The sequence below is a fragment of the Triturus cristatus genome, chromosome 8 (assembly GCF_964204655.1).
Source record: "Triturus cristatus chromosome 8, aTriCri1.1, whole genome shotgun sequence".
Classification (NCBI taxonomy): Eukaryota; Metazoa; Chordata; class Amphibia; order Caudata; family Salamandridae; genus Triturus; species Triturus cristatus.
Window position 1 is genome coordinate 771,559,605 of NC_140591.1, and position 18,339 is coordinate 771,577,943.

At 44.7% G+C, this 18,339-nt stretch overlaps 1 protein-coding gene across 3 annotated transcripts in view; it reads left to right on the plus strand.

Moving 5' to 3' along the window:
* Window positions 1-18,339, plus strand: part of ADGRG2 (adhesion G protein-coupled receptor G2) — a 900,557-nt gene that overhangs the window by 477,508 nt on the left and 404,710 nt on the right. For all 3 annotated transcript variants that reach the window (XM_085622206.1, XM_085622207.1, XM_085622208.1), the window contains one exon: window positions 2,826-2,861. In XM_085622206.1, the coding sequence (XP_085478332.1) occupies window positions 2,826-2,861 (36 nt within the window). The remainder of the gene's footprint in view (window positions 1-2,825; window positions 2,862-18,339) is intronic.

The following is an 18,339-nucleotide window of genomic DNA, read 5'->3' on the forward strand; positions in this document are numbered from 1 at the left end:
ACTGAGCACCCACAGATTCAGGTGGGGGCTCCTCTGAGGAAGTGGCTTTAGTATTTTTGTAAATCTTCCCCTGTACGGTGGGCTAGGGCAGCTTAGCCTTCCCAATGGTGAACAACATTGTGAAAGAGAGTCTTACTCCCAAGAGTGGCAAGGGAGGAAAGTGGGACAGGGGAAACCTCTCACAAAGGAAGAATAAGCTAATACAGATTGCATCCTCAGTGGGGCAGTCCACGACAGTGAGACCTCCACAATGGAGAAACAATGGCAGAAGAATTACGCCGGACGGCGCTATGAAAGGCCAGTTCCAGGAGGCCCGTGACCACGCCACATGCTGGTGGCGCAACCACCAATCGGGTTCAGCCACCAAAGATGTCGACCACTCAAAGAGAAAGGAGGAGGCCACGCAGCATACTGTTTAGTGTCCAGTGGGGTCCAACAAGCGGGGAAATCCCCAGGGTCAGGCGCAAACAGGAGACGCCCCAAGCGCAGCAGCCCAAAAATGATCGCTGAATAACCTCTGACTCCGCAGACAGGACCAGGATGTGACAGTGTCACTCCCCAACAGAAGGTCGGTGAAGGAGAGCAGATGGAGGATCAACAGTCTCTCTGCATGTCAACCTACAGCAGAGGCATGGGCAGAGACACAAAGTGGGGAGAAGGATAGAAGAGGAATCCCCAACTCGTGCCCGGCGGCCCAATGAAGCCATCAACTCAGGGGCAGAGAGGCAGGGGAGCCAGCAAGCGGAACAACCCTTACACAACCCCTGAGGTCCGATCTGACCGCCGTAGTCAAATGAGGTGTAACACCACCGTAGCTCTGGCTCCTCGAATGGAGCACAGCCTGTGGCACAAACAGGCCACGATCACAGGCTGTGAGTACTGCGGTCTAAAAACTGCTGCCGAATATCAAACAGTGCACTGGCCGGGATCAGAGTGTGATAATGCCTGTTCAATGGGAGGGTCAAGGAAAAAGAGTGCGAGGGTCCCAAGAGAGTCAACAATCCCCCGCTCCATCCCTAGATGCAGAGTCATGGCTGTAAGTACGTGGTGGATGGGAAGAAAGAAAGTCTTGCAACGTGTGACCCACAGCCAGATGAGGCCGTCAATGTCTGCGCAAGTAGGCAGTGAAAATAGCAAGCATGGGCAGCCCCCTCACACACACTACAGTCCAATCTGACTGCTGCAATCAGCCAAGGGGGCACACCCTCGCAAACCCTAGCACCTTACAAGAAGAGCTGCCCGCATCTTGAACTAACTGCCAATCCCAGGCCATAAGCAGGGGAGGCCGGGGGAGGGGAGGAGGTAGGGAAATCACTGCATACTTGTTTCCCAGATGCGGGGAGCTCCCTCAAGGCAGCACAGGAAGTGGGAGGACTCCGATATTAGAGAGGGGGCCTCACCCATGCTGCATTGGGGAGCACACTGTGACCCAATCTGGCCCCTGAGTCGAGAGCTGGTTCAGAGCCTCACAGCTAGGCCCAAAAGCAAACCCAAGACACAGTGGGGCCCCAACAAAGCTACCAACGGGCAAGGAAAGGGGACATCACCAACATTCACCCACAGGGAGCTGACACTCATCCTCAGGGCTGATGAATGACTCTGCGGCCTCACCTCAGTGGCAGCCAGGCCGAACAAACTGGAGCGGACCACATGGGGCTGTCTCATCAGTTCTGGCCACAAAAAATAGGGGAGGCAGTGTTGCGCCACAACACACCAGTTCTGGCAGGCTCACTGCAGCAACAGAACAGCTCAATTTACAGCGGATTGTACTGATGTTGTGCGGGGCCGGAGCTCTTCACAGAGTGACTGCCATCTTTCTCTGTCAATGTTCACCCCTAATTCCAATGAACTCTTGACATCCTGAGGAGTCTTGAAGGAAGACTTCAGCCAAGAATTCTAGTGATAATGAAACTATTCCAAGCATGTTCTAGCACTGTAGAAGGCCAAGGAAGGATGCAAGGTCCATGGGTCACTGTTAATGTGTTGTTGTATCTCAGTCAAGTCTTTTATGGGTGGTAAACAGTTTCAGAGCCATTGTTGGTGTTTGAAGAGTTGGAATAAATTCCTTTCATGATTCATGAAGGTGTTTCAATCTTAGGCTAAGATTCCGCTACGAGGTGAATATTCTGAACCCTGTACAGTTTTGATTTTATAGTACCCACACCACAATCACAATTTTCAACCCTTCTACAGTCACCTACTTGTTTCTGATCTAGATGTCTTACAGATCTGATTTGGAATTCTGAATAGAATTTTCATCTGCTGTCACTACAGGACACTCCTTCATACATTTAGTACATACCACATACCACTAGTAAATAAAACAAAAAACCTATCATTGTAACCGCATATTTATTATAACGTTTTGGGAAAAGTCACATTTAGATGTTTTTTTATTGCACTGGGATCTGAATATGCTTCTCCTTTTGAATCTTTAGCTATGCTGTCTTCATAATATATTTAAGTATAACCAACTCTATGCCAGATTTTAAACCTGAATGTAGACATAAATTTACTTCACAATGTCTCCTATCACACTGGTGAGTGTTCAGTAAAGTGTTAAATTAATGATATATTCATGTGATAGGTACCCAAACCAAGCAATAAAAATACCACTGTCCACCAAAAATATACATCTTCGCAATTTCATTGTACTTTAGTAGTAGCCTACTGATAAATAATAATTTGTTCTAATATGCTCTACGTTATTCTAGCCAATGTTACATTAAATTGTATTTGTACCTGTTTTCACTTCCTTGATCATTTGCTTGTGAGACTGTGCAATATGATGCATTTCTCAGATCATTTTTATATTTGTATCCCAGGCATCTCCACAGCAACAGGTCGACCCGTTTTTGCAGGTGAGACATTTCTACAATAAAACCCAAGTATGAATCATAAAATGTAGTGTTTTTGCACTAGCATTACAAAAATTATGAAGCATGGGGATAGTGTTACATTTCAGCAAACTTGGTCAAGTGAATAACGGGTGTAGGTAGCGGCCCGCCGAGACACTCGTCTTGTATGAGGTATTGCTGGGTGGAGCACTAGGTAGAAAAGGAAGCTAAATGTGCTTAATGATGACTGTTATTAAGAAATAAAACCCCAATATAACCATTATGGCTACTGTACCAGAGGAGAATATGTAGTATTCAGTAAGTTGTGTCATTTGTATCAACATAGAGTGTAGTGGAGGTATGCTAGTTGATTTGTTTGAAAGTGAAGCATGCATGTTTAAACTTAATTCTTGCATTCAAGGGCAGTACATTCTGTTCTCTTAGGAATGTTATGTGGCTATAATTTTTGGAACCAGAGACAAGCCGGGCCACTGATTTCTCGGTGGGGTAATTGTGACATTTTTGTACAGACTGAGGGATTTTGTCTCTTGTGATAGGTTTGAGCAACAGCTTGCAGTTTGTGGTTTGATAAGTCAAACGTATATTTGTGGTTGTTAATGTAAGATACTGAGGATGAATCCATGTTTTTAGGTCGAGCCTGGGCAGCACATGTGCTGCTCTGCAAAGCATGCTGTAATCTAGACTGTGACTTGAAGCATCGCCCAACTTTTCCATTCGTTCCTGTTTGTGCCCTTCTTAAATGCATGCTTTTGGTTGGTCAGCATGCTTAATTAGTCCTGCCCTTTGGTGTTTCAAACCCTTCCAGAAGACAGCCCCTGCGACAGTTGAGTGCACAATTTTTGTTCTTGCTTGCGTCAGCTTGTGTATCAGTACAGCACCCGCTTCAAGGACACTATGCTTCATGTTTTGATCAGCATTTGCATCGCTGGTTTAATCATTGTTTTACTTTGGAGGCGTGTGCCTTTTAACAATGTGCCCACTTTCATTTTCACCATCGCGTCTTGTTCCCTGCTCTTGGCAGCCTGCTTGCCCTGTGCCATTTCTCCCTTCACCCCACCCCCCACCAACCCTCTGTGATCGCTGCTTGTATTTTAAGTGATTTGCCGAAAATCACAGGATGTTAAGTGGACACCGAGACTCAAACTCCCACATCAGCAGCACTAACCGAATACCCTTCACAGCATGTTTGATGCCGTTTTATTGCTATTCGTTAAATGCTGCCAGATGGAGTCATTTATAAGCTCAAATGCTGTCCCAGTCACATTGTGTGCCGTGCCTCCCCACCACTCACCGCTTTTATTTTCAACAGTGTGTCTTGTTTCCTGCTCACCGTATGACGTCTCTCTCTACCACTTCACCCCACACTCACCACCCTTCCAAGATCGCTGCTTGTATTTTAGTGATTTGCTCAAAATCACAGGACATCACTTTCATTTTCGCCATTGCATCTTGTTTCCCGCTCATGGCAGCCTCCTCACCCTGTGCTCTCTCTTCCTACCCCCTTCACCCCACACCCACCACCCCTCCAAAATCATTGCTTGTATTTTAAGTGATTTGCCAAAAATCACAGGATGTTGAGCAATCGCCGAGACTCCAACTCCCGAGTTGACAGCTCTGACCGCACGCGCTTCATAGCATGTTTGACGCCGTTTCATTGTTGGTTTTTTAAATGTTGCCAGGTGAAGTAATTTAGAAGCTTAAATACTGTTCGAGTCACATTGCTTATTTGTTATTTAGTGTGGCCTCAAAGGTGCTGCTCTTAGGTGAGGGGACTGAAACCTAGTTCCTAGGTCAGCAACCACTTATCATTCAGTGGAATTTACCCTTATTGGTGCATATGCAGTGCTCACCACCAGTGGTTTGCATTCTCTAGGTATATTTGCACCACCACTGTAGTGTAGTTCCTATAGTACCCCTGCAGGACCTGCGCTTTTGGATAACATACACTGTGGGCCTGGTGGCAGACTGATTCTGAGCACCCCCACCGCGTATGTTAGCCTTGTTTGCATTAGCTAGCTCACAGTGCAACTAGAATCTCCTTTTATCAGAGAGATTTGTTTTTGGGAACCTCAGAACACAACAACCCTGATTCCTCAGACTCGTGGAAACAATGTACTACTTTTCGCCCAGTCACTTGCTCATTTGGTCCAGAGAGTTACACAGAAGAAACAGTTGAGCGTGTTTACAATAAGAATTTATTGCACAGTTGTTCTTCTAGTGTAAAATATATGTGGTGCGACCACTGTTAAACATTAGCAGAGATATATGATCAGCAGTACAGTGAATAAAAAGGAATAGTATAGTTCTACCATTTTGCAATAGTCATGAATATATACATGAATATAAAATGCATTTATAAAATAAAGCGCATAATCCTACGATGCCTGTCTAGATGTACCAAAGTGTACCTAGCATGTGAGTAGGTGAGAAAGAAGCCAAGAATCCCACTAGGATTTAGTCAAACCCCATTACCTGAATAATGAGAGTGTGGGACCTCGTCCTGGTCTCGAGTTGGACACCCCGCAAGGGATGGTTAGACCACTGTCAGCTGGAGAGACTGCATCAGGAGCCTCAGCGTCTCTGGTCAGTGTGTCGGCCTGGAAGTCTCGGTTCCCTCTAACTACTGATAGCAAGAGGTGCTGTATTTATACAGAAAAGTATAGAGTCCCTTTGTCCCTTGTGTCTTGTGTCAGCCATTGTTGGGTATGAAGATGCCGTATGGGATCAACCGTTTACGTAGATGTTTATGCAGGTGGATTCTAGCCCCTGCCTGGTTTCCTAGAACTCCTGTGAATATTTAATCATACTGGATGAGCATGTCAAAGATGGTATAGGAAGCCATTGTTCAGGAAAAACCCTCCTTCTGTACCCAAACCACAGTCTAGATAAGGTCAGCACTCAGCGCCCGTTATTGTGGAGAATAGGAACTAACGTAGGTGAAAGATTATGCCTATATTAAGGCATCTATATGAAACATAACACCACAACATATTAAGTGAATGCCTCTTTAGTTTGCTTCCTTTGTAATGGCTTGTTTACATTGCCACTTGCGTGCTGCCAATTCCATCTATGAAACTGTTCCCATTATTTCTTGCCTGCAGACTTGCTCCAGTGGTGTACCATTAAGGCGGACGCCATAGCTGCTGTGTGTATTGGCTTGTGATGAAGTCACGCAGTGAAAGGAGTTGAGCTAACTGCATTTCCTAATTGCTAGTGGCTGCTCGGGTGCTGGTATGGCCTGATTAGCACTAATTCCTGGAGTTTAGCCAACAGCGCCTCACGTTTCCACACCAGAACGGAAACTGGGCACATTTCTTACGCAGCCATCTCTTTGCCAGTAGAGTATTTGGACAAGATAAGATAGTGCCTTACTTTGTGCAGCTACAGTTTTAAATTTGCACCCCTCTCACAACGCCCTACGAATGGTGTCTAGGTATCCGGCACATAGACAGCTATGTGTCATGTTACTATAGCAAGCCTGTTCTTTTGTGAAGTTTTAAATATATTGTAACCTAGATATAACAGTTATGCCCTTGAGAGTTTCTCAGCTGCTCTGGTTTTCAGTGTTTGGAAGACGGCCTCTGGAGTGTGTGATTGAAAATGGTGTTGCTTGTAGTAAGACTTGTATAGGAGGTGTGTGAGGTTTGGAAATGTGCTTTAAACATGGTGCAACAGCAGCGTTGTGCATGAGAGAATCTTGCTCATAAGCGACTCATCACCCTGAAAGCTCCAGGGCTGCATATTATGCTGCATTACTTAATCCTTAGAAGGTCCTAAAGGCCGAACTATTGCATTGCAAATGCTTGTTATGCTAGTGTGTGTTTGAAAACATGCACTTGAAGACATTCACTTTTCAATGTTAAGTAGGAAGCTCTTGAGAGCAAGGGCGTTGTGAAGGAGGCGTTTTCCATTCATAAGTCAGTGACATCAGTTTATTGATGGATGTACACACCTGACTCCTGAAGCAAATTAAACCAAAGCGCTAATTTAAAAGAGAAAAATTATCGATTTAGGATTAGAACTCCAAAATTAGGGGTTATAATAGATTTCAGTTAAAGCCTGTATGAGTAGAAGATGTTAAAGAAAATGTCTTTGTTCAAATTGCGAATATCTTCAGTGCAAAGTCATGCTTATTACTAGAGCTGAGAATGGAGCACTGCTTCTTAAGAAGTGGCTGATTTCATGTTGCATTTAATAAAGCCTCCACCCATCAGATCATTTCAGTAATGATGTTTTCTCTTCAGGGAAATACTCTAGTTTCTGCTCATTTCTTTTGTTGGCTAAGACAGGGGCATAATGCAGCCCCTGTAGTGCAGTGGGGCCCCCTACCCTTCAGGGGGCCCCAGTCTTTAAAGGGGGCCTTATTCAGCCCAAGGCCAATGAATATCAGTGGGATATGGGACACTCTGTAGCCTCCTCACATCTGACAGGGGAGACTCGTTTCGCGTTACGCCACTGGGCTAAGAAAGCCATCAGGATGTCCAAACAGAAATGCAGTTTTTCCTAATCCAGTTTTGCAGGGGGCTGTCTTTGGTGCTTTCAGTGATGTGGAGACTGTTTTCCACATCTAGAGTATGCGGTTTATCTTTTATTCCGAATTTGTTGAGAATGTTGATGCCAATATGGAACAGTCTGCACTTAGATTGTTTCCACATAATCCTATTGCCTCCCAACGCCATAGTGGGCGCAACATCATGGTCTTCCCTCACGCTAAAGTAATGAGTATTAGTACATTATTACCCCTAGATAGCATCACTCGTTTTACTGTGTCAAGGGACCCCAAATTGATCAAAATTGCCCCGGGTTCCCTTAGACTCTTTTATGTCACCCCTGTCACCACCCTATCTCCAAGCCATCACATGCACTCACCTTACCACATTTATGGATTAAAAGATCTCCGCTAAAGAGCCCACTGGTCGGTCGGGCATTGCAGCGCTGGCTTGAGGAGGAGCGGCCTATGATGAAGCATGACACCATACCAGGTGTGTGAGGGCATCATGATCTGACCACACTGATCCCCCTGATCGAGGTCAGACACGGTTGATTCTACCTCAAATAGGGTCTAATCTGTCCCTCCAGAGGAACTCCCCCTTCAGGTGATAATTACTGGGCCCTTTCATCCTGCTGGCACATCATGTTGGGTCTCGGGTCCGGGCGCCCTACACTTCAACAGTAATGCACACGCTATGCAATTCCAGTGGCTCATTAAGGTTTCAGATGGCCTCCCCCATAGGTGAAGGCACACAGTTACTTTCGATTATGTTGCTATTGTTAGCTTTCAGTATGGTCGGATAGCAGATTGTCACCAGACTGAGTATTTGATGAAGGTTAAGCCGAGTTTATTAAAGGTACTTACTGGAATATTCGGGCGGGGCGGAATGTGCTGAAGATGTCGCTAGTGAATGACGATGTGAACCCGGGGATGCCTACTGTGTTGAATACTTATAATATGATGACATGGGATGTGAGGGGCATGGGGTCAATACACAAGTGGCACAGAATTTTTAGCAAAATTACACAGACATATATTGCTTTCAATCAAGAGACACACTTGGTTGACATAGAGGCGCAAAAATTGTGTTGTAGGTGGAGAGGACAATTTCTCTACACAATCTATTCTGCATACTCAAGGGGTGCTGCAATATGGCTTCGTGCAGGGGTCCCATTTGCAGTTATAGACTCTATAATCGACACACAAGGTCATTATGTATTGATAAAGGGTACACTAGATGGAGAGCCTCTGGTTCTGGGATATATTTATGCACCGAACACCAAACAGGGCACATTCATCACCTATTTGTCAATTACACTGTCAGACTGGACCCATTACCCACAGATATTAGGAGGGGATTTGAATGCAGTGCTGGATATAACATTAGACGGGTCTTATCCTCCTGTTCAGGGTACTGGCTCGGCACGTCAGGCCCGGGTTCCGAATTAATGGGTAGATGGTTGGGAACTCCTGGATGTTTTGCACGGCCATAATGAGGGCCTCGGGAAATCCCTATTTTATCCTTCTCCACATATGCTTCATTCCTGGCTGGATAGAATCCTCTGCTCCTCATACTTGCAACCAAAAATTACACGTGCTACATATCTAAGTAAAACTATCTCCGACCACTGTCCTCTCAAGATCACATTTACATGGGGTTGTGTACCTGCCCCCATTCCAACATAAAAATTACAACCATGCTTATTAGAGGACAGAGTCTTAAGAGAGACTCTAGCCGAGATGATTGATAACTACCTCAGCAAGAACACCGGGACATACTCCTCCCCATTATTGGAATGGGAGGCATTCAAGGTGGTGGTGCGAGGGGTGGCAATTAGCACGATAGGGGGAGCCAGAAGAGCACACTCTGGGAACTTGACAGCCTTGGTAAATCACTAAGCCCCCTGAAAAGAAGGGCAGCAAAGAGTACTGAAAGCACATCCCAGCTCCAAGAAGCCAGATTAACACATGCGGATCTGCTGCAGCATCTCCGGTTGATAGATTACAGGGCGTATACACAAAAAGTGCACACTGAAGTGGACAAACCCGGCACCTTACTGGCACGATTGATGCGGCCCGACCTATCTCCAGTGCCGATTCTCCGGGTACATACACTTGATGGGAAAATCAAGGTAAGATTAACAAAGTATTTCGAGACTTCTACTCAACACTTAATATGGACCCTCCTTCCTCAGACCCTGCAGAGATTGCAGCTTTCCTACACCTAGCTGCTTTACCTAGTGTTCAGGTGACAGATCATACGGTGCTGGCTGCACCCATAATAAATTAAATCTGAGGCGCCCTCAAACACCTAGTTTTGATGTAGAGTGGAGTGCTATATAGTAGAGAAGGGAACAGTACAGTGCCATCCAACTTAATTGAGATCACTATACAAGCGTACAGTGTAGTCACATACAGTGAAGTGCGGTTTATTGGAGTGGCAGAGAATGTACTCTTGTAAAGCAAAATAGCATACAGTTGATTGTGGTACAGTGCAGTGGCATAAAGTGCATTTAAGCACAATGATGAGGCATAGAATATAGCTGCGGAGACTGGAACAGTGTACACTCCAGTAGTATACCATCAAGTGGGCCATACTGGAGTAGCATGTAGTGGAATAGCTTAAATTGGATTACGGTACAGTGGAATAGCGCTGAGTTGTAAGCACAACAGTTTAGGGCGTTAATAGTATAATAGCATATAGGGGTGTACATTGCAATGGTGTGCAGTCCAGCTGCGCCGGGTAGAGTGGATAAATGTACAGTGGACTAGCGTAGAATGTAGTGGCATATACTGTAGTGTTGTTAAGATGAGTAGCATCCAGTAAATTATGTACGGTGCAGTGACGTGAAGTAAACGGTTAGAGAGCGGCGTCACCTAAAGTGGAATGTGTAAATTACAAGAACTGTAGCATTAAACTGCAAAGATGGAAATGGTTTTTCAACAAAATATATACCATAATATGCGATTGTTGTGGGGTTCTTAAAAGTTTGTTAAATTCAATGCATGTAGCTTAATTAATTTCAATGTGTGTATTGCAAAATTGGCTGGATTAGACATTATGGTCCGCAGATGCTTATTTTAGGTAGTCCAGGTAAGTAGTGTCACTGTTTTATAACTTAAAATGTATTGAAAGGGAGAGAGAGAAGTTTGTGCGATGTGTTTGTGAAATATAGGTGTATTATTTTTTACTATCACGATACATAGTGATGACAAATCATAAGCTGATTGGCTAATGACTGCCTTTACAAAATTTGAGGGCAGGCATGTTGTTTTTAGGTACACTTTTCCTGTGCTCTGCGTTATGTTTTTTAGATATAGGTAAGTAATTGCTTTGGTATGCATGCCCTACCTATTAACTCTTTATTTAAGTTGTAATATGTTTTGCTAAAAATGTTATATGTTTCTTTATTTTTTGGGTATAAATAAGGAGTTGTGTACCGCGGCCCCACAAAATTAGTTTCTAAGATTACCAGTGTTATTTCTAAATTTCTCTATATTTTTGTAGCATTGTACGAGCAACAGCATTTTATTTCAAGTAAGGAAGTAATTTTTATTAATTAATGTTCTACTCTGTACCCATTTTTCAACATATTTAAATATATTAAAATTGGAAAAGACACTTTAGCACAGTATATTTACAAAATTAAGCGTCTTGTGGTGTTTTTAAAATGTTTCTATTTCTTTACTAACTATTTTTAGGTGTACCTCTGTACTCCTTAATTTAAAAACTAAAGTATATATGAACTTATTATTATTTTACCCTACCTATTACCACTATAATAAAGTGCTAATAGGTTTTGGAAAAATACCAAACCTAATACTTACGTATATTACAAGGCATAACACAGAATACAGGTAAACTCAAGTTAAAAACAACAAGGCTGCTTTTAACTTTTGTAAAATCAGTCATTAGCCAATCAGCTAATGACTTGTACTCGCTATGTACCTCAGGAGTACTGTGGTTTTGCTGCAGCCACAGGTATAGCTAAAAAAACTTAAAACATACAAAATATGAATCCTACTTACCTGCTGTACCCCAAAAGAATCATTTGGATACCATAATATGTAATCGTTCCAAATGTAGTCAAAATCCAACTGACGATTATCGCTCTACAGGAAATACAAAAGTGAATGGAAAAAGGCATTGGATTCGAAGCCCATTTTGGGAACCCCCTTTTTTCTTTTCATCCTCTTCATGAAACCTCACAAAATTTTCAGGACTCTGACAATTGGATGAGGGCAGCAGGTCTACAATGTTTTATGAACATTCATCAAAGGGTGCAAAGTAATTAATGATCAAAGATCAATAATCTAAATATTTTCCCCAAAAATGCACTGATGTGTCTTATTGTGTATGGAAAGTTGCGGGATGATCAGTCAAGCAGGGGCCGAGAAAAAGGTGGGGTCAAAAAAAGTGTTTCCCATGTTAATTCCCATATAGATTTTAGACACAACCAGACACCCTGAACGGAATTACATCAAATTTGGCAGAAATGCAGCTCTTGGTCCAGAAAGAGTCCTTTTTGTTAATTGGTGTAAATCCGGTCAGTAGTTTATGAAATATTAAAGAAAAAACAAATTTGTATAGCTAGAGGCACGAAGCCTCCACGAATCCTCCCGATCTTGTCCAGATATCTGATTGGCTGCCAACCCATCAATCAGGAAGTGTTGGCAGCCATCTTGGGACTCTGACGAGTCCCAAGCAAAAACATTAAAAAACAAAAGAGAGAAGGGGACAGGGTAGGAATACCCTGACCCCTAGGCCTGGTGTTAAGGTTCCCCAGTGACCCTGCCTGGCCCCAAAAATATTTGTTTGAACATTTTTGCAGCAAACATTGCAAGAGATTCACAAATTTGCAGCATTTAAAAAATGTCTCCCCCGCTTGTTTGAACATGGGCCCCCGGTGGGCTTGTTCCTGGGGGCTTATTTATATTTTACCATGGCCAATCGTGGCTCCGGGGACTGCCACCTCCCCTGGGCAGGCCGATTGATTAATTTACCAAGGAGGGCTGCACGGCACTCTTCTTGGGGGTTTTGCGAGTCCCTGGGACCACCACCTCACTGGGGCTTTATTGAAAAAAGGAAGGGGGCCACGTGAACCCCCTCCATTGCCCTTAAGGGTCCTGGGGACCACCACCTCCCCAGGGCCAAAATTAAATTAAAAGGGGAAGGAGTGCCATGGAGCTTCCAGAGCCCAGCTTAGACTGCTGCACCAAGAAGCCTTGTGATCTGTGTGTGTGTTTAGGTGTGTGGCCTGCACAATATATATACACACATACTGGCCATTAGGTGTGTGGCCTGCAAAAGTAATGGGTTCATATTTTCCCTTCACTGGGAACCAAAAACACTATTCTATCGCTTGAGTCTCTCAGGGTGGTAGAGCAGTACAACTACTCAAAGGAGGTTGTAAGTGCTAGGAATCACCATTAATTGGAACGTAATAACAACACTCAGTAAATAATTGTCCAGTCTGTACTTTGACTTTTGAAAAAGGAAAAGTACATTTCACATTTATTACACACGCACTGCTCAGTACTATGCAGTAATTTACAAACATACATAAGGCTAATGGAAACACCCTTTGATATTGCTTAATCACCTCTGACCCCCTAAAGGGGTAAAGATCAACAAACCACATGTCAAAAACCCTCATTTTAGGAGTAATTGCAATAATCAAAAATAACCATGTGTGAATGCACTTATTAACGGTAACAAAGCCTATACATTTTGATCAGTAGTTACTGTCAATGGTATTATTTAAATAAAGCATTCACAAACGAACTTTCAATGGGTCCAATGGGTCCATGTACTTTTTATATACTTTTACCCATTAAGAACACGATTATAAAAACAGCCCCTAGAGGATATTACAATTTGATCACAACATACGTAACCACAGGCTTAGCTCCTAGAGGGTGTTGTACAACATGTACCTTTCTTTAGAGACCTTTTGGCCACAATAACGGCAGCCACTGGCTTAGCCACTAGAGGGCACTGCACAACCCATCAGTAGAGCTCCTGCATCAGCCTGGGGACTGCTTGAGGAACTAAGGAAAATCCTGAATTGGTCCCTCTTGCTTTTGACCATTCCAACTTAGGGTTGGCAAATTTGATAACTTCTTTGTGGTCTCTCTGATGGAGCGGGGGGGCTTCTGCAGCTTCCCTGGGCTTTCTTTCACATGTAGGGGGTGACACCTCTGTCCAGGGACTACCACTAACAGTAGAAATTGCTTCAATAAAATCAAGCAGGGCCACTCCCCCGGAACAATGCATATTTGATTAACTGCTTGCCCTTTGTTTTCCATTTGTTCCACATTTTTGCATGACCTCGCACCGCATGCCTCTCCCTTCTTTTTTTTTGTTGTGTGGGGGTGCTCAGTCCTACCTGAGCCCCCCGCAGGTTTTAGTTCATGAGGCAACCTAGGGAGCCCACCCCTGACTGCCCCATCCAGTTCCTGCTCAGGCAGCCTCTCCTCTGTTACCCGCAGGAATCGGCAGCACTCTTATCCCCTGCACACTACTGGGGAAAGGGTGTTCGCTGGGATGGCAGTCTACCACTCCCCCTCAGTCACGGGCAGGGCAGGCCACCACAGATGGAGGAAATGAAGCAGCACTCCCTCGTCCTTCTTTCCTCAATAGGGTCTAGGTGTTGGGAACCCGGAGTCCTGGCTTCTTCAGCGGGCGATGCAACGGTACTCTCCACCTCATTGCAGTGGTGGGGGCCTTAATTTGGAGGCCCTGGACGCCCATGATAAGAATCTGGCCCAGGGCTTGAGATCCCCAGGCCCTCTTGGCTCCAGAGAGGGGGTGTGCGTCTGTATAATTTACTAGTTCCTCCTGGTGGTTTCCCTGGGCAAGAAACTTTATGGCCTCGCAGGGGGTAGGTCAAATCCTTTGTTCTGCCATGTCTCGAGCCATGGTAGGCCGTTTTACCCCCGTCTTGGACTCATTTTCCACCTGGTTGAGAGCTCTAGCCACCTGGAGCGCTTTCCTCAGGCCTCCTGGCCTCTAAGGTGACAAACGCTGCAGGGAGCTGGTTACACCGACTCCCTGCACCAGCCTTTCTCCTGTGTTTCCTCTGGAGCTTCTCTCCTCTCTGGTGCAGAATTCTAGCCTTTCCACCAACTAGTCTCTTCCTGGTCCTGGGGAGAGCCCCACTTGTTGTGGGGTCAACTGAAGTCAGAGTCCATAGTCCAGATGGGCATCAGGGGGTTCCTTCTTCCAGTTTTGCATGACTGCCACCTCCAGTCCCAGTGTCCAGCAAAAAAACACCCCCAAGAGAGAGCTCTCTCCCTGGTGCAAGACATTTTAAGTGGGGGATGAACGTTACACATGTGAGGACCGTCTGGCATATCCTTGGGTGCCACATCACCTTTCTGCCACTGTCCCAACCTTCCTGCACAGCCTGCTGGGACATTCCAAAATGGCATCACCTGGAGTCACTAGTCACATCTGCTCTGTGGCCTCAACCCTGACCCTCGCTGACATCATTCCAAATCTTCAAAAGGAGCCTCCTCCTGTGTTAGCTCTCCCAGGGCCGGACTGGCCATAGCGGGCACCAGGCGTTTCTATGGTAGGCCGCTAGGGTGGGGGCCAGTTTGGCCCCCTGGGAGGCCGTTTTTGTTACCGGGGGTCGGCAATATCGGCCCCCGGTAACAAAATCGGCCGAAAACGGCCCTCGAAAGCTGCTTGGCTGCACTCCCCCTCACCCCAGGGGGGCCTGGCTGAGCAGTTTGCCAGGGTCGGTTTCTGTTCCCAGTCCGACCCTGAGCTCTCCAGAGGTCTGGACTCCCTCCTTTGCACAGTGGGATTGGACTGGCCCATCCCTGCTACTGTATGACAACTGATGGACTGATGCAGAACCTTCTTCCTACCCCTTTCCTCCTCAGAAGATGAGTGATGCACTGTTATATGTGCCCTTTGTGTGGTGAGGCATTTGTTCTTTACCGGGGAGAAATTGAATTAACTTGGCACAGTAAGGTGACAGCAGACATGGGCTCTGATCCTGAGCTGAGCCAGAGAAATATGACAATCTTGGATTAACCATAAGCTGTAGAAATAGCTTTTTGGAATTTCCAGCACAGGTTACACCCCAATTCAATAAGTCACTGGTCTCTGTAGGCCAAAGGGAAGCGAAGCTGCACTCTAAGGCAGTACTCCCTATAGCTGCATAATGGAGTGCCACTGCAGACCAGACAGTAAACCACGCTGACTTTCCATATGAGTGTACACTAATATTATGAGGCCTATCCCGGTCAAAATCTAATCATGCAGAGTTTCCACTGCGCAACGCTACCTGTGTGCAGTCACCAGGCTATGCACAACAGGAGTCTCCCATGCATAACCCTCAAACTTTTACACACACGTGTTCACACATGTTCACGTTTAACCAGTTAAGTGCCCCTTACCCTTCCTGTGTCACAGAAGCCTTATCTTAAAAGGCGGTTAATGATTGTAAACATGTGCAGGTTATTTACAGTGAGTTTACCATGGGTGTGTCACCAGTGGTGGGGCTCACCCACAGTAAAAATTTCACATATTAGGTGGTCAAAAAGCAAAAAGTCTGTGCGGATCTGATGGGCAGAACCCATTAAATATATAAATATATATGTTAAAAAAAATAAGGGTTACAGGGATGTTAGTCAGATTTCATATTCACAAAGCCGTAGAAATTCAGCAGTTATAGTTACCTGAGCTAACTATAACTTAGGCCACCGCAATGCACTGCTAATGACCTCACATGTTACATCACTCAAGACTAAGAGCCCTCTGCCTTTTTAGATCACCGATTGAAGCTCCACATCAACAGTTGAGGAGGCAATAGAATAGATGGAATTCCACCAATCGGCTAGGAATATCACGATCTATGAACTTACTGTACTATAGAGGGAGAAGGAAGATCACTAAGCAGAGGGTTTATGGTAAATCCTTAGTGCCCCTTAACTTTAGACCCCCGTATTCAACTGATGGATATGTTTCAAAAGGACGGTGTGCTTTTTTGAGAAATTAATAAATGTACTGTTATGGTTGTACGATGTCCCTTAGTTGGATGAAAAATGTGGACCACTGGGAAATGGTGGCTGTGAGAGGTTAAGATGGTTTGAATGGTAATTTATGATTGTGACAGCAGGGCCCGTGCTGGGCATGGGCAGTGTGGGCTCTGCCCGCAGTCAGCCCTCCAACTTGGGGCGTCACACCAATGCGACAGTCAGGCCACGGCATGAAAGTGCCCCCTCTGGCCTCACTGCAATGGTGTAGTGAGGCGAACCTGAGGGTGGGGGGCAGTTCCAGTTGCAAGAAGAGACATTCCTCAGTTTTGGACTGCAATTAGGCCCCCTCCCTCCACTACACACAGAGGGACAGCGGGAAGACTATTGCCCTGTTGCTTAGCTCCCTGGCAGTCTTAACCCTCTCTGGAGATAAGCAACTCTCACACATTGAGCCCTTTATGAGCTGTTAAGAGGTGCTTGTAGGTGGCTGAGAGGGGAGGGACTGCAGCTTCAGGAGCAGGGGCATCTATTGAGATGCAGAGATCCCTAAATGGGTCAAGTCTATGCAAATTACAGGAGCCTCGCACATTCCCCTTCTGCCCGGGCGCCAAAAATCCCGGGAACAGCCCTGGGTGACAGTTTGGGTATTTTGTGGTTCCCGATGTGATTGCTTTTTTGGGGGTTTAGCACACCATGACTGAAATGTGATTACATATGATGTATGAATACCTATATGATGGTTGGCGTTTTGCTTTAGAAAGTGTGACATTTGTAAATGAGGGCTTTATGGGTGCAAGATGTTGGTGCCCTCCGTATTGATGGCTGTTCTGGTTCATGGTGGAGGGTGTGTGGGCACTTCATTGTGTACATATGAATGTATGTTGGTAAGTGTGGCTGTATAAAAGTTGCTTTATGGGCTAAGGTGACCAGAATTTTAAAGCCAAAAACCGGGACATTTCACAAAAATAGGAGGACTACAATTCTACTTCAAGCAACTGCACAGAATGACAGCGCTCCTCAGCAGAGAATTACAGAACAGGCCGTAAGAACATAAATAAAATAAAAAATGTAAACCAAGTAGCTTGCTTGTTAATTAAATTGTTTTCTTGAAACAACTGCTAACTTTTCCTACTTTGTAAAACATAAAAAAGAACCTCCTGACGTTTTCAGTTGAACCTCTCTAAAAACCGAGACATGAGCTAAATTTCCTGAAATCTGCCTGGACAGCTGGTGAAAAGCCGGGATCTTACTGGCAAATCCGGGACGCCTGGTCACCTTAATATGGATGTGGCAGTGAGGGTTTTTTTGTGTGTACACTGGTGGTTGTGCGAACATATAATGGTTGTTTTGTACTGATATTTCTTTTGTGAATGCACGTATGATAGTTGGTAGTTTGTTATAGAAACTGGTGGGCATTGGTAAATGGTAGGTGTATTAATGAGTGATGGTCTATGTGTGCTGTATGATGGTGATTGTGTGGCTTAAGATGGTGAGTTTTGGGGAATTTGATGGCGTGTGTATCTGAATGTGTGTTGGTGGGCGTGCACATTAGAAATGGGACTGAATGGTTGTTTGATTAGGGGTGTGTGGGAGTGTAACGGTGGTATAAGGCCATATGATATTTGCTGTGTGATATATATGGTGTTGTGAAAAAAAATGCTATATGATGCTGTATGAACTGCTGTATGATGGTAGGTATTATAACATATGATGTAATGAATTATGTTATCTACCGTGTATTGTAATGTATGCCAGCTGTAGGAGTTAAGGTTGACGTTGGCAGCACCTTAATCCATCAATTTCATTACTTTTTAGTTTTATGGTGAGTCCATAATATCATAATCAATCGTAGCTACATTTCAAGTTGTTTTTAATTTTTATTTCTAAATCTACTTTTTTATTTTTTAAAGAATATTGAATTATAAATGATAAATAAATGTTCATTTCTGCAAAGGTGCGTACAGTGGGGTATGGAGCCAGAAGTGTGTGTTATCC